General features: G+C 41.1%; 1 protein-coding gene across 1 annotated transcript in view; it reads left to right on the top strand.

The window, feature by feature from the left end:
- The window catches only part of SYAP1 (synapse associated protein 1), a 46,452-nt gene extending 34,834 nt beyond the window's left edge, over positions 1-11,618 (top strand). The window contains exons 8-9 of the mRNA XM_088449515.1: positions 8,899-9,043; positions 9,210-11,618. Of these exons, the coding sequence (XP_088305641.1) occupies positions 8,899-9,043; positions 9,210-9,337 (273 nt within the window). The 3' untranslated portion in view covers positions 9,338-11,618. The remainder of the gene's footprint in view (positions 1-8,898; positions 9,044-9,209) is intronic.
- The last annotated feature ends 4,960 nt before the right edge of the window (positions 11,619-16,578 follow it).

The following is a 16,578-nucleotide window of genomic DNA, read 5'->3' as shown; positions in this document are numbered from 1 at the left end:
TTAGTAAATAGACCCATGTATCTTTAAAGACAATTATCCATACTCTCTAACACAGAGAAGGGGAACCTCAGGCCCGGGGGCTGTATAAGGCCCGCAGAATCATTTGGTCTGACCCTCTGAGCTTTTTTCTGCTAGCCTCATCTGGCTAGTAGGGTGCCTAGAATGTGATAGGATACTGATGAAAAACACCATGGAAAGAGGCAAATGTGCAAAAAGTCCCAGTTGGCAAACTTTTTGTTTTGTTTTGAAACTGTGTGAAAGCAGATTTTGTCTGGCTGGATTCAAATGAAACAATGTATAATTCTGTTTAGTAACACAGTCTCAACTTACCACTTTCAGTCATAAGTAAACAGTTATTACTTGCAATGCACAGATGTCGTTAATTGGTATGTCCCAGCCTTAAAAAAAAAAAAAAAAAGTCTCTCACAATGGGTTGTGTAAGCAAATTATATTATGATAGCTTCCAGATTACTGGAAGAAACACTGACCTGTATGCTGGTATAGTGTGCAGGTGTCCAAGCACTTGGACAGAGTACTGGAGCGGTTGTCTGTGATTTCTTCTATTGCTGGGTATTGAAGGTTTCTCTGTGCTGGGAAAGAATGCATTGTAGTGGGTGGATGTGCATTGTGTGGCTTGATGTGCTAGTGTGTAGCACTGGTCTGCACAGGGCTGGCCGGAGTGTATAATGTGCCGGCCTAGTCCTCCACTGATGAATAGCGCAGTTTGGTTCGCTGGATCTGCAGACGTCTGACCGTAGTGTGGAATGATGCCGTTCGGGTTCCCTTCTAATTAGGTCTCACATGCAAACCATGAAGGTAGTTCTGCATTAAGAGCTTGTTTCTGGAGGGCTTAAGGTACAGGTATGCCAGACCCCCTCCAGATTTCTGTATGAAATCCACAAATACTCAGATAAGTCCAGTAAAATATGAGGGGTATATACAAATTAAGAAAAAAAAAAATTATTATACATACAACGGGTAAAAGAAGTTTTGAACACATCATAATTTTTCTTTGTAAATATATTTGTAATGGGGCTATTGTAATAACATTTGGTGAAAATGTCATTACAACAGCCCATGCAATCCGCATATGCAAAGAAATCACACTATAGATGTCCATAAATCAAGTTATGTGTAATAATGTGAAATGACACAGGGAAAAAGTATTGAACACGCTTACTGAAATTTGCTTAATACTTTGTACAAAGCCTTTGTTGGTGATGACCGCTTCAAAACACCTCCTGTATGGAGAAACTAGTCACATGCATTGTTCAGGTGTGATTTTGGTCCATTCTTCCACACAAACAGTCTTCAAATCTTGAAGGTTCCATGGGCCTCTTCTATGAACTCTGATCTTTAGTTCTTTCCATAGATTTTCAATTAGATTCAAGTCAGGTGATTGGCTGGGCCATTCTAGCAGCTTTATTTTCTCTCTCTGAAATCGAGAGTGTCCTTGGCTGTGTGTTTGGGATCATTGTCTTGCTGAAATGTCCAACCTCGTTTCATCTTCAACATCCTGGTAGATGGCAGCAGATTTTTAGCAAGATTGTTTCGGTACATTTTTACATTCATCCTTCCTTCAATCACATGAAGTATGCCAGTACCGTATGCTGAAAAACCAGCCCCATACCATGATGTTCCCACCTCCAAACTTCACTGTTATGGTGTTTTTGGGGGTGATGTGCAGTGCCATTTCTCCTCCAAACATAGTGTGTATTTATGGCATCCAAAGAGTTCAATTTTGGTCTCATCTGACCAGACTGTATTCTCCCAGCATTTCATAGGCTTATCCAAATGTTGTACAGCATACTTTAAACGAGCTTCAACATGCTTTTTCTTTAGCAATGGAGTCTTAGGTGGTGAGCGTGCATACAGGCCATGGCGGTTGAGTGCATTACTTATTGTTTTCTTTCAAACAATTGTATCTGCTAATTCAAGGTCTTTCTGAAGCTCCACAAGTGGTCCTTGGCTCTTGGACAACTCTTCTGATAATTCTTTTCACTCCTCTGTCAGAAATCTTGCGAGGAGCACCTGGTCGTGGCCGGTTTCTGGTGATATTATGTTTTTTCCACTTCCGGATTATGGTCCCAACAGTGCTCACTGAAACATTCAGAAGTTTAGAAATCCTTCTGTAACCAATGCCATCAGTATGTTTTGCAACAATAAGGTTGCAAAGGTCTTGAGAGAGCTCTTTGCTTTTACCTATCATGAGATGTTTCTTGTGTGACACCTTGGTAATAAGACACCTTTTATATAGGCCACCAGTTGGGACTGAACCAGCTTATATTAATTTGCACTGACAAGGGGCAGGATTGCTTTCTAATTACTAATGGATTTCAGCTGGTCTCTTAGCTTTCCATGCATTTTTGCACGTCCCTTTCTTCATGTGTTCAATACTTTTTTCCCTGTGTCATTTTACATTATTACACATCACTTAATTTATGGACATCTATGCAGGGGTGTATCTATAATGGGTGCAGGGTGTACGGGCAACACGGGCCCCTGGGTCCAGGGGGACCCCGCACCGCACACCCTGCACCCATACTATTACTTACCTCTCCAGAGTTCCACGTCGGCGCGGGAGTACGGCACTGTAAAACGACTGGAAAATGGCCGTGGTGGCCATTTTCCCGTCGTATGCGCTGTACAGGGAAAATGGCCGCCACGGCCATTTTCCCGTTGACCTGTCCATACACTATAGACTCTGGGCACACTCTAGTGCCCAGGGTCTATAACTCCAGCGCTGGCCACGCACAGCTCAGTGCGCTGCCGGGCAGAGAGGAGGGGGCCCGTGTTGGAGACTGCACACAGGCCCCCTCCTCTCTAGAAACGCCCCTGCATCTATGGTTTGATTTCTCTGCATGTGTGGATTGCATGGGTTGTTGTCCCATTACAAATATATTTACTGAGAAAAAGGTTGATGCGTTCAATACTTATTTTACCGTGTGTGCGCGCACACACACACTCACACTCAATCAATCAGCAGAGGACTAGACCGGCACATTACACTCTGGCCAGCCCTGTGCAGACCAGTGCTGCATGCTAATACAACAGAAAAATATTACCAACAATACTCCTCAGGCACTCTTAGTAATCTAGACCTCAATAAAAAATAAGAGAGAATCCATAGTGTAGTACATTTAAAATATTGTTCTTTGATGTATCTTATGAATATGACCCCCCTCTTATTCAGACTCGTACCATTAGGGATGGTCTACTATGAATAAAGTAGACAAACCAGCGTAGGTAAAACCTTGCGGCTCTCCTCCAGAGGTAAGGTTTCCTTTCTTTCTTAAACCACGTTGGAGATTGTGTTTCTTATGTGAAGAGAAATAATACCAAAATAGTGTAATACTATTTAATTCCAAACACAGATTAATACATGAATTTAAAAGATATAAACAAGTGCTAGTGGGGAATGAATGGACCCTCACCGGATGGATTGGTCTACCCTTATAGTAGACAGCAGCGCATAAGTCCAAACATCAGGCGTCCCTGGTAGTTGTCAAACGGACCTGCTGGAAAGTGTCCAGAAAAATCCCCACTCAGCTCTTCCACCAGCGCGTTTCGATACGTCTGTATCTTTTTCAAGGTATGAGGAGACATGCTAAACTTCCAATATATACCCCGCCTACTGATCCTAACAATCAACCACTCAAACCTATTGCCAGACATGGATCAACTAGCCAGACTAAAACAGCGCTGCATACTAGCACATCAAGCCACACACGACGCATTGACTCGCTACACAATCCCATACACATTTGAATTTCACCTGTAACATACATAGGGTCATATTCAATTGCCGGCGAAAAGTTTCTCGCTGGTGATGTAATTTCGCCAGGCGAGAACTTTTCCCCGCATTCAATTGCAAACAGTTTCCGCTGGTGCGAAAGGTTTGCGCCTTGTAACCAGCGGAAAAGATTCGCCAAAGAAAGCAGGTGCGAAAAAGTGCAGAATTGGGATTTCGGGGTGCAAAGTTGCGGGAACACCCCTGCAGCCTTGGGACAGTCCCCCAAAGGTAATCTTCCCCAGAACAGTACTTTTCGTTTTGGAGGTGAAAAATACCAAATTTGGGGGACAAACTTATAAACTAGCGAAATAGACTCCAGAGGGTCCCCCAAGTATGCCCAATGTATTTTTTTGTTTGCAGGTGCATGCTGAAGGTGCGTTTATTTTAAGTTTTTACAAAACGTACTTTTAGGGATTTTTAACCATGCTTGCACACATTTTCATGTACCCCAAATTTGCTGGGACTACTTTATTTTTGCCAAAAAAGAAAAAAAAAATGCTAAATGCTATTCTTCACCACAGAGACGCTAATTAGCACCTATTGAGACCATTCAAGTACCCCAAATACCTTCAGCAGGCCTAATTGGGAGTACCCATAGTGAACCCCCATGTCACAGCATCTTTTGCGGGGTGTCAGGCTGATTTCCCCAAAAATGACAGCACTTTTCGCTCATTTCATTTTCTCAGGGTCCCGTTTTCACCGATTTTGAATTGAATACGGGGGGACGAGCGCGATACTTTTCGGCTCAGAAAACCTCCGATGACTGCAAAGTCTGGCAATTGACTTTTCGCTCCTAATTTATTATGGCCCATAGTATCCAAGTTGTAAAATGGATAGAGCATCTCAGTATAGGTGAATAAACACATTTCCTTGAATATATTTAAGAATTGCTGCAGTTAACGTCAAGTGCATTGTGTCCCATTGAGGTAAATATTGATCTTGCTGTCTGACATAGGGGACCAATATCCTGTAGAGTAGTAGGGGTGGGCTCCAGACCCGCCAACGGAATTCGCCAACTTCCACCACTGTTGGTGGATCATCACTTCAAGTACTATCTGGCCCGTGGAAGCAAGGCAGTGATGTGAGGAAGGGACCTGGTAAGTTTTGTCAGCTCTGTTCACGCTGCAGTTCCAGGCAATGTGTATTCGGCAGTGACTGTAGGCGCTATCCAAACTAGTAGGACGAGAGGAGTTGCTGAAATTCACCTGAGGTAAGTGAGTTTCTAGTATAGCTGCAAGGTCAGGTGTTCATCTGAGATGCTGACAGACATACTCCAGTTGTGCCGATGTTTGAAGGAACTTCCGTCCTCTATCGTGGCACAGCCAACTTCCACCTTACCACAGGATTCTGCTGCTGACATTACAATCAAATTAACTGTTAGTATGGAGTGCAGTAATAAAACCCTTGAAGTGCTTCTCTATGTCGAACATATGCTTTCTTTAGAAGGAATGAATGGTGTGCTGGTAAGGTAGTCCAGTATTATATAAGAAGTCCCAGCTAGTTTTTCGTGTAACAGTTCCAATCATTAAAGCATACTGTGCAATCTATATAAAATCAAATGTCCTGTCTGACTCATCAGTGCCCAACCCAAACCCCTGGACCTAGAAACCTGAAAATCGGGGAGTATACTGCGTCCATGACGTTGGGTTAGGCACCCCTAAGGGAAGGTTAGGGGGTAGAATTAGGTTAGTGAGCACTTACCTTAGGACGATCTGGATTTCCTCTTCTGTTGGTCTGCCGCTGTCGGGATTTGAACCGCCGGCCACCACCGCCGCTACTGATTCCGGTTCATCCTACATATTGAATATTGCAGGGGCAAGTTAAAACATTAATTCAAAATTCTGTTTCACGGTTAACAAAAGACTTGATTGAATATATGGTTCCTGGGATATAGAATCATAAGGTGGATATGGTGTGTGTTTTTTGTTTTGTAATCCTGTTTTATTTTGAAAATGTTAAATATACAGCCAGAGCATCAGAATAAACCAGGCATAAGCAGGCATATAGACAAGATATTATAATACAGAAGAAAAGAAAAGGCATTTATTAAAAATACACAAATATCACAAATATTGTGTCAAAATTAAACACACATGTAAGAAACTGGAGCGACCATACCTCAGACCAACATAGAATAGTAAATAGTAGTGTATCTATACAAAATCACAAGTACCTAAATGGTAAAGTAACAACCGGACGGGTGCCCGAATGCGCCATTCGGACACCCCCTCCAGAAATATACAAAAGGGTAGTAGACAAAAAAGGTAGGCACCAGCAGGGTAAAAAAGTTACCGCATATAAAAAAATAGCAAATTCCACAAATAAGCATTGGAAAAGTGGCCAAGTAACAAGCCATCAAAATAAAGGAACGAGACACACCAATGAATTGTTAAACAAATAGATTCTCTAGGAGACCAAAGGGTAAATGTAATAAACTGTGGCTTTGAGACATTGGACGAGTCCCGTGCGAGATTGCACAATGTTTTAAAGTAGCAGTCTTTTGATAGGCAAAACTAGGTTGATTTTGCTATTAAATGACTGCTACTTTAAAACATTGGGCAATCTCGCATGGGACTTGCTGATGTTTTAAAGCCACAGCCTATTACATTTACTCCCTGGAAAAGAAGGAAATTAGCGTTTTTTCTTTCTGATGATTCTAACAAAGAACTTTCTCAAGATTTTTATCATCTTGAGGTTCTTCTGAAAAATGAAACCCACCTATATTGGCTGTGTTCATTTTGCAGCTTGGATACCATGTATGCTATAGGTGAAACTCAATTGTGTATGGGATCAAGTTTTGAGACTTGTGTATATAACCACTACTATACAATCCCTTGTATTAGTCTCTATAATAAGTATTCTAATACCCTTGGAGGGACCTGTAATACATTTGGAATAAAAACTGGATAGCCACTATTTGCAAATCTACACTGAAGTTCTAAAAGTCATGTGATAGATGCCTAGTATAGTGTAGGACCCCCTTTAGCCCGGCGAAGTGCAGCAACCCAAGGAGGTATCGATTCCACAAGTGGACGGAAGATCTCTGAAGAGATGTTGACTCATGCCCTCTAGCTAGCTTCCCACAGCTCCCTGATATTTGTAGGTGTAGGGTCTTGGGTGCAAATGGACCTCTCCACCACTCCCCATAAATGCTCGTTTGGGTTCATGTTGGGCGAACATGGTGGCAACACCATTCGATGGAACTCTCCAGAATGCTCCTCGAACCATTTCTGGACAACTTGGGACTGATGACAATGTGCATTATCCTGCTGGAATATTCCATCACAGTTGTCGGCCACTGCTCTGTCCACTGTGGCTGGTAATGCCCTTCCATGAGGTATTCCCAGTACACACATGACACCGCAGATTTAGGAATGTTAAATGTCCACACAACTTCGAAAATGGAATGTCCCATCCGTCTGGCACCTGCTATCCTTCGCCGATTGAACTCCGATAATTCACGTCACCTAGCCTGGAGCAGCCTAGCTGGTGTACAAACTGATATGTCCGATTACAACTGATGCAGGTCTGGGCATTTCCAAGACATCACAGTACAGTGACGCCACCTACCATTACCTTTACATACTGCTATCTCTTGACTTTTGGCACGTAATTGTATAAATAATGGAACTCAAAATAGGAGGGCAGAGGAAACCATATAATTCCTACATGCTGATGGCATTCTGTCCCACAGACTCCTCTATTGGACTGGCTCTGTATATGTCAGCTAGGCCTGAGACCGCTAACTGACCTGCTTCTGTTTTAGATTATTTGCATCTATGGCTGTTGTATGAGAATTTATTTTATATGGTGAATTAAACACGGTGAAATATATCCATCTCTCACCAGTTTTCATTGATTAAATATATTTTAAACTAGTATCTGTTCGATTTGGACAGACTCTGCACCTAGGTTCAGCTATAGCACCATTCAGACTCCAGTTGATTTGGCTCCGCCTAATTTTTTACTTTTACAACCAACACCGTTATCCTCTGCTGTAACACTATAAGCAGAGTTTGTAGTAACCATCTATGCCATGGCGAAGCTCCTCTGCAGTCTCTGGCTTTGAAAGAAACTCCTAAACCAGCCTATGTAGTGCATCAAATTTCTACATTTGCCCCTCTGCAATAATGAGGGTTTCCCTGAATTTATATCTCTCCTCTCTTGGAACTGGTAGCGACATGCTGGCATTGTGCATATAGGTCACGTGCATAGAAAAGGAGATGTCTAATCGTGTCTAGCCCAACAGGAAAATGAGAAGTCATTTCTTGTGTCCAACTCAAACGTGGTTCAGACACCGTATAAAGATAATACTATTATACTGACCTCATTCCATGCTAAGGTCTACCAAACACCGAGCTTTGTCTAAATGCACTGCTACAGGTTATATATAGCTTAGTGGCACAAAGCATGGAACCTTTACGAAGATAAAACGCCAGTGGGAGGCTTTGACAATGTACAGAGGAAACCCTAGAGGTTCTCAAACAACTTTAAAATATGCACCCGTAATCAGTGAATGCAAGTATAATGTATACATAGAATATATTCTAACTCAATAGTGGTTTAGAATAAAATAAAAACCTCTGAGTGATACCTTTAGTGAGGAAGGCACATTCATTCATTATTTATGGGCATGCCCACATTTCATTACATTTGGGGAAGACAAATGGATATTGGCTGAAAATCTATTGTTTCACTTTCATCTATGTTTGTTAGGAATTAACCCCATCACCAGCAAGTCATTTTATTGGTTCAATTTACACTTGTTTATGCTATACTGATCGTGGCAGAAACAATGTCTCCATCCTGTTACTTCCTCCCCCAAGCATTGGCTGCATCTAATTAATGAACTACCATTTGTAATTTAGTGTATGTTCAGAGGAACTGTCATGCTAAATGGGGAGAAGTATGGTGTCCATATACACAGAGCCTGCTCACAGTAATCCATGTGCAATTTGTCTGAGTTACCATCACCTTGCTTACATTGCTGAATTAATCAAATCCATTACTTCATGTAAATGGGTTTTCCTATGGTTGTATACAATGCTGTGTTGCGCATTAATTAAACATTATTTAAAACAAAACTGTACATATTCTCTTCATAGGACGAAGAGGAGATCTCCACCAGCCCTGAGGTATCGGAGTTTGTAAGTGAAGCCTTTGATTCCTGCAACATAGACCAAGAAGACCTAAGGAAAGAAATGGAACAGCTTGTCCTCGACAAAAAAGATGAACTTGACACTGCAGAAGGTAATTCCTTTTTTTTCTGGTATTCTGCAAATATTGAAGAAACTGCTTTCCCACACTATACAGCTGTATAACACACAGGTTTTGTGTTTGCTTAAATATATTTCAATGTGCAGTTGTGTGTCAGACAAGTGGGCTTTCATTATGACTCCTTTGCTCTTCATTTCAGAGGAATCCGAAGACTGGATAAAGGAACTACAAGAAGTTGTCCAAGAATATGAAGTGGTCTCTGGCGCTGACAAAATAAAGGATGAGAACTGGGACAAAGAGATTGAGGAACTGCTCCAGGAGAACTAACTGTGTACTATGCCAATATAACACTACTGCAATTATTCCTGGACACTGTCTCCATTTTGCTGAAGTGATTTTTATTTTGTGAGGGTTGGGGTGATATTATTATGGTTTTCTTTTATCGCCCTGAAGTTCTCAGATAGCGGATTACAGTTGAACTTTCCATAATGCCAGTGTACGTGGAGCTACGGTGAGACTTTTTTGGGTTTGGTTTTATACAGTAATTATTATTTTTTTTTTCATAACTGATCAGTGCAAGATGTAACAGTTGTGATTTTAGGCTTGTGTAACTTACCAACCCATATACTGTATATTTATCCATTTACAATCCAATTTCATTCTGCTACAGTTCTGTAGTATTCGGGTAATGAAATGTCTTTTTGTATTTTTCTTTTTAATTTAATATTCTTAAGTATGATTGTTTGGCCTTACATAATTGGTTACATATCCTAAAGTAAATTTGACATTTTATTTTAATGTTTAAGTGCTTTATATGTAAAAAATAACAGTAAGAGAGACCGTTTTATATATAGAAAGTTAGTGTGGCTGATCTAGTGTCATTACAAGGGGTAATCCTACCTGAACAGGACCTGAAACCGGTAATCTTTGCACCTCTCTATGCAGAGTAAGCATCACTCGCTGCTAGTTATATGTTGGCTACTTTTAGATCCAGATTTTCAGGCTGGCAATAGACCGCTCACTCATCATGAATCACACAACCTCCCTGATTTTATTAGGTACACCTTTCTAGTAGGGATATGGTCACAGAACACCATGTATTTTTTATGGCATTGATTCAACAATTTGCTGGAAACTTTGAGATTTGGGTCCAGGCTCACACAGTTGCTGCAGAATTGCCAGCTGCTCATTCATTCTCCTGTTTCACTGCATCCCGAGGTGCTCTATTGGGTTGAGAAGATTTTGTAGGCATTTGAAGTGCACTGAATTCATTGTCTTGTTCATGGAACCATCATGAGATTACATTTACTGTGACAGGGTGTGTTCTCCTAACAGTACCCGTTTGGATATGGGTAGACTGTTGCAGACCATGTGCATCCTTTTATGGTTACAGTTGTTTAAATAGCGTTTGGTATATGTCGACATTCATAATGTCAACATGGGCATAAAATCGATATTGACTGACATTCATCATGTAGACACATAATAGAATGTCTACATATGGTCCCTTGTGGCCCAGCAGTCACTTACCTGGCCCGACTGTAGTGGCATCTTCAGCAGCAACTTCCAGGTCCCAGCAGTGACTCAGTGCTGATGGAGTCATCTTATGGGCCAGTGTTCCGATCAGTACAGTCCCCCTAACCCTAGTTAATACCAAAACCTAATCTATACCCTCCTCTCCGCCTAATTCTAACCTCTGCCTAGTGCCTAACTCTGGCATCCTACAGCCTCACCCTAATGTCGACATTGAGAATGTCATCATAACTGTAAACATTGTGATGTCGACATCCCGTTTAAGTGATGCTCAGTTGGTATTAAGGGGTCTGATGTATCCCAAGAAAACATTCTTACATCATTACACCACCACCAGCTTGAACCGTTTCTTCATGTTTCGGCAACTTCTCCCCGTACCTTTTTACAGCAGAAATCAAGACTTGTCATAGTAGGCGGCCAGTCTTCAGCTGCCCTGTTTTTGTTGAGCCTGTGCCTGCTGTAGCATCAGTTTCTTGTTCTTAGCAGACAGGAGTGGAATTCGGTACGGCTGTAGCCAATTCACTTCAAAGTTCATTGTGCTGTGTGTGGCTTATTTGCATTCCACTGTTGCAACAAATGGGTATTTCAGTTACTGTCATTAACAAAGTGGTTTTGCCACCATCTTAATGATTTGTATTTCCTATCATTCTTTGTAAACTCAATAGAGTGCTGCTTGTGTGTCTGTGTGTGAAATAACAGGGGATAAGCTGTGTCTGAGAAACTCAAACCACCCCATCTGGCATAAATTATTCATCCCATGGTCAAAGTCACTTAGGTCTCATTCCTTCCCTATTCTGGTGTTTTGGTTTGGAAAACACCAACAACCTGTTGACCATGTCTGCATGCTTTTATGCATTGTCATATAATTGCTGTGTAGATATTTGCTTTAACAAGCAGGTCTATCTAATAAAGAGGCTACTTAGTGTATCTCATCTATAATATTGCACAAAATGAGGCCTATGCTTTCCAGAGTGCTGTCACTGCTATACAGCAGAGGATGCTGGGAACAATTTCATGAACTGTCTGTTTAATATTTTAGTGATATCCGAGGGCAATAAAGTCACTTTGTACTAAATATGCTCTTGGCGCTCTCTGTGGAAATTTCTTTTTTTTGGTTTGTTTGTGACCAATGTTACCATAGAAGCTTCATAGATTTAGCACTGAAATCCAATTTACACTGAGTCTAAAAGCTGGCAAAATGGGAGAACAATCAAATGTATTTGTACAAATAAAACATTTATTACTAGACATTCAAGATTAAAGTACTGATATTTAATTGCTCTGTAGTCTGGATAGTGAAGTTTAATAGACAAGTACTGGGGATGCAGTTGTATAAACCTTACAATGAACAGAATCTTTTGAAGAGTGGGGTGATAAAAACAAGTTAGTTTCCCTTGTTTCTGACAATTTCCAACACTGCAATTTCTTAATCTTTTCAGAGAAGCCCAGGTGTATATAACAGGTTGCTGGGGCTCCATTCCTTCTGCTTGCTGTTAGTGAGACTTGAAGGGTCATTTTGGGAACCATTGTTTTGGAAAAGTCTGATGAATTGAAGGAGACATATGTTGGTCCTAGATGAGGGGGACTTCTCCAGCCAGCTTTTGTCAGTGGCTAGTCTGATTTAGATAATATACAGAAAGTGAGATCACGGAGCTTGCGCACTTGCCATAAAGTTCTGAAAATATATACTACATTAACTAAACTAGGGTTTCTAAATTGTTTGCTGAACATGTTGTTTTTACTTGCCTGGGTAGAAGACCTAGTAACCAGATCATGGTACTATGGGCCTGAATTGCTACCGTTCGCAACTGCGAATGCAATAGTGATTACATACGCAGTTCTACTGCAATAGTATGCTAATCCATTGCTATTGCTATGTCGTAGCAGCACCACATAAGGATGCCCACTTTACCTTACACACATCCGTAATGTCTAGCAAGACTGCGAAACCATCGGTACCATCGCAGCTTCGTGCACACTTGCACAAGGTCAGACCTTACTCAGATATTGCTAACTTCAGCGCACGCAATGGATCCTTAAGCTACCTAAGGCATTGCAGTAGATAATTTATGTATGCCCATGCAATGGCCTTCAAACGCACTGGCACGCTTGCGTTTCTCCAACCACTCCCCCGTCACCTCCCGCAGACGGCACTTCCTGTCAGTCACTCTACAATGGGTCTGCGTAGTCTCTGCGATTGCAGTCCCAATCGCAGTGGCCGATTCACGCATGCGCATTGTGATGCATGCGCAGTACGCGACAAACTGACGATTGCGTGCGTATTAGCAGTTCCGATCTGAGCTGAATCAGGCCCAATGTTTTTAGTAATACTAGTTCATTGTCTACATAGGCAGATAGTCTAAAGAGAACACTTGGCCTTATTACAGTATAATATGGAACAATGGACTCTGCGCTTATTGACTATACAGTATATGTGAAATGGCAGAAAAGAATTCAATCAGAAACTCGATCTTGAAAAAAATATATAAACACTTAATAATATTGTGTTATCCTTAATATCACAAATATACATACACTAAAAAATTGTAACTTACAATAGAATGTCTAGCTGAAACAGAAAATAAATATATGAATTATCTAGTAAATATTAGATGTTCAACTCTATCTAAAGGTGTTGTATACTTTTATCTTCATAGTGTACAGCGGGAGGAAGATTGTACTATTGTCTATAGTATAAGTGCTACATTACCACTGGGTGTGGGGAGAGTCACCGATTTTATTCACAACATTTAGGATTTTATTTTCACATTTATGCCACCATGTTTTGGTGTAGGTTAATCCTAACCCTTTTTTTCAAACGGGGTCTTCTGCATTTTAATATTTGAAAATAAAGAAGACCTGTAGCAGAAGGCAACGTCAGAACGGGCGCACCAATTTACTTTGACATTTATTGTAACAGAGTGTAACTTGGAGTGCTTATTTATTTTACTACTTATGTTGTACATGTTGATTTGTCTTTGTGAGTTTATACTCACTCGTAGGTAAAATTTGGCTGCACCAGGAAGAGTGCTAAATCATTATTTATTGTCTTTATTGCACCATAGTACTTAGTGATGGTATGCGAACAGTGTATAACACTGTATCTGATAGTAGGTAATGTACTACTAGAGAGCAAATCAAATCTGTAATTTAACAATACAAACCAATATCTTTAAACAAGGACATGGGTTGGCAGCAGAAAAATGTGTAATCAAAGGAATAGCTTATGTCAGCATTGGAAAGGAAATATATAGAACTAATATCAGCAACAAGGTAGAGCTCGGCAGCACAAGTTATTGCATAAAACAGGAACGATCACCGGTGTGGGTAATCTGCCAGGCAAGCTATTTAAATGAATCTGTATTATAGTAACCAATGCACCAATAAGGAGAGTCTGCTATGATAAAAGGATGAACGTGGGATTTGGTTCCCCTGACAACCTGTGCTACAGCCAGACCAGAAATGACGTCCATGTGTGAAGTCCCAGCACTGACCTACTGTCATTTTTAACAGTGCTGCAAAGGTGGCAGTGGCAGTGACTGGTGGGAGAGCGGATCCTCTTCCTTATGTAGATACACCGTTCCATCAGAAAGGAAGCTGCATAATCTTTGATGCTTAGCCGTAGCTTTCTTCATGAGAAGCTTCTGCAGACCAATGCAACAACAAATTGTTTTCCCAAGTGTTTATCTTAACTCAAGGCTGTTGTAATAACAAAGATGTGTTGATGAGGAGGCAGCAATAAAGTAGACTCAATGTTTTATAACTCTTCTTATATACACTGGGTTGGCCACATTATTATGACCCGCCGGGTGATTTTATGCAAAGTAGCTATTTTGCACATAATGCTGACATGTCGTAATACCTTCGCCTTTACATTTTATACAGATTCAATCTGTTGTCTCTGGATCCCTGCATCATCAGGACTCTTCAGGCTGGCATACTATCGTGCCTCCATTTCCGCAATCTACCATCTGCGTGGTGTAATTCATTTGCTAGACCACATGACCAGTTTCCAATAATTTACTGTACAATTCCTGTGTTCCTGAGCAAACTGGAGGCGTTTCATCCTATTTGCAGCAGATAGGAATGGCGTCCGGTCAGGCCAAGCTGCTTACGTAGCCCATACAATGTGCAGCTTAGTGTTCATTGACAGGCCATCTGATTTGGTCCCTGATCCAGTTTATCCTTAATATGATGCACTATTGCTCGCCCGTCTGACTGAACAAGTCTGCAGCCAGTAGCCGTTTACGACCACAGACCTTGCGCTCACACCCAGTTTATTGTCTGCTTGTCACTCTGTGTACACTACAAGTGCCTCCCTCAGACAATGCACCAGCTCAGCTGCTTCTCTAATGCTGTCAGCGCCAACAGTCATTCCACGTTCAATGTCTGTCAGATCATGTTGTTTGCCCATTATTTTATGAGAGATACTATTCATTAGTCTACGCATAGCTTCACCTTTCTGTTCTTATACAGAGTCAGACATCCTATGTCGACATTCTCGGTAGAATAGCTACTTTGCATACAATGACCTGGTGGCCACTCAGTGTACAATATTGTCCTCACTGATTCAGTGCAGACTATTTCTTTGGCCTCCAATTATCCTTATGCATTACAAACATAACTATTAGAATGTGGATATATCTTTTGAGTTTATAAGCATCCTGTTAGATACAGTATATACCGTACTTTCCATTATTGCATTTTTTTCAGGCACTATACAGATGTGTCCTGCTACATCTTTGCTCCATACACCATGTAGCGCACCATGCTAGTCGCGCCCTGCTGTGCCGCTGCTTGGTGTTCTATATTGCATCATGCTGCAATAAGGCGCAACGTATTATACTGTAGCGATGGAAAGGCCGGAGCTTGTAATACAACTTTCAACTTGGCTGACGGAACCTGTCATTCATTACACTATACATTAGTACTGAACTGCGTTTTGTCTTGAATGCAGGATTAAATAAAGTTATCAGCGTTGGCCAGAAAATGCACACCCAGTATTCATTAAAGACCGAGCAATTCAAGTTCAATATTCTTAAGGAACTCTGCTGAACTCAATAATTTGCTCCCAACTTCCCTCCACCTGTCATTTATATGCTACGGTATGCCACTTAGCAGTCACACCTGTTGTGTACGTATGTGATATTGATACAGCTGGTGTGTGTGGGCAAGTGGGTATGGTGAGCGCCTTATAGAGTGGGCACCTCAGGTTCGAGAACCAGAAAGGGACAAAATCATTTACTTTAAAAGTATTGAACCTGAAATTATCTCTTTATGAAAAACTGCCCTTGTGTCTTTAGACCATGTAGCGACAGTATACAGTGCAGATGGCTCATAATGAGTACAATATATTGTCTATACTGGTTAAGTCTTGACACAAAGTGATGATTTCAAGCAGCTGGAGGAGTGACTTTACATTGCCTGAACGTGATTGGCCAGCCTCTCATGGATCACCGTCCACTGCTACAGTATTGTATTCAGTACTGTAGTTTTCATCTGTGAAGCATTCGCCACCCAGCAATTAAACTGTGTACTGCATGGCATGTAGTCTTTCCCATAACACGTATTGACATGCCGCGGCAGGGAAGCCAGAATTCCGCGCTATGATGTAGCAGGTATCTGTACTGTACATCTGTACTTAGCAGTCCCGGCATTGATAAAAGCCATAGTTACCTTACATAAGCTACAAATATTCAGGTTACATCATGTCCTGCACTTTGGTAGCTTGCAGAAAACACTGAGTGGTGTTTACAACATTTTCTTAGCTACTAGTGAACATTGTGGGTGTTTTATTTATTTTTTATAAAGTTCCAATACATTAGTTTATATTTCACACTGTAAATATTACCCCTTAGTAAGTGCCCCAGAAAGTCAGTGGCTTATTTTCACAGTTCTTTACATTTTATGAATGACCAAAAAAATGTTTATTAGTCTCCATGTGGCTCTTACTTTCCACCAGGCTGTTACTGTATGAACATAGCTACTGTCCTATTTTGAAGCCCTATAAAAGTGGAGATGCTTACGAACCTTCA

The sequence above is a fragment of the Taudactylus pleione genome, unplaced genomic scaffold (assembly GCF_031769625.1).
Source record: "Taudactylus pleione unplaced genomic scaffold, aTauple2 ptg000487l, whole genome shotgun sequence".
NCBI classification, from domain to species: Eukaryota; Metazoa; Chordata; class Amphibia; order Anura; family Myobatrachidae; genus Taudactylus; species Taudactylus pleione.
Note: the sequence above shows the minus strand (reverse complement) of the source record. Positions and strands in the feature narration are given on the sequence as shown.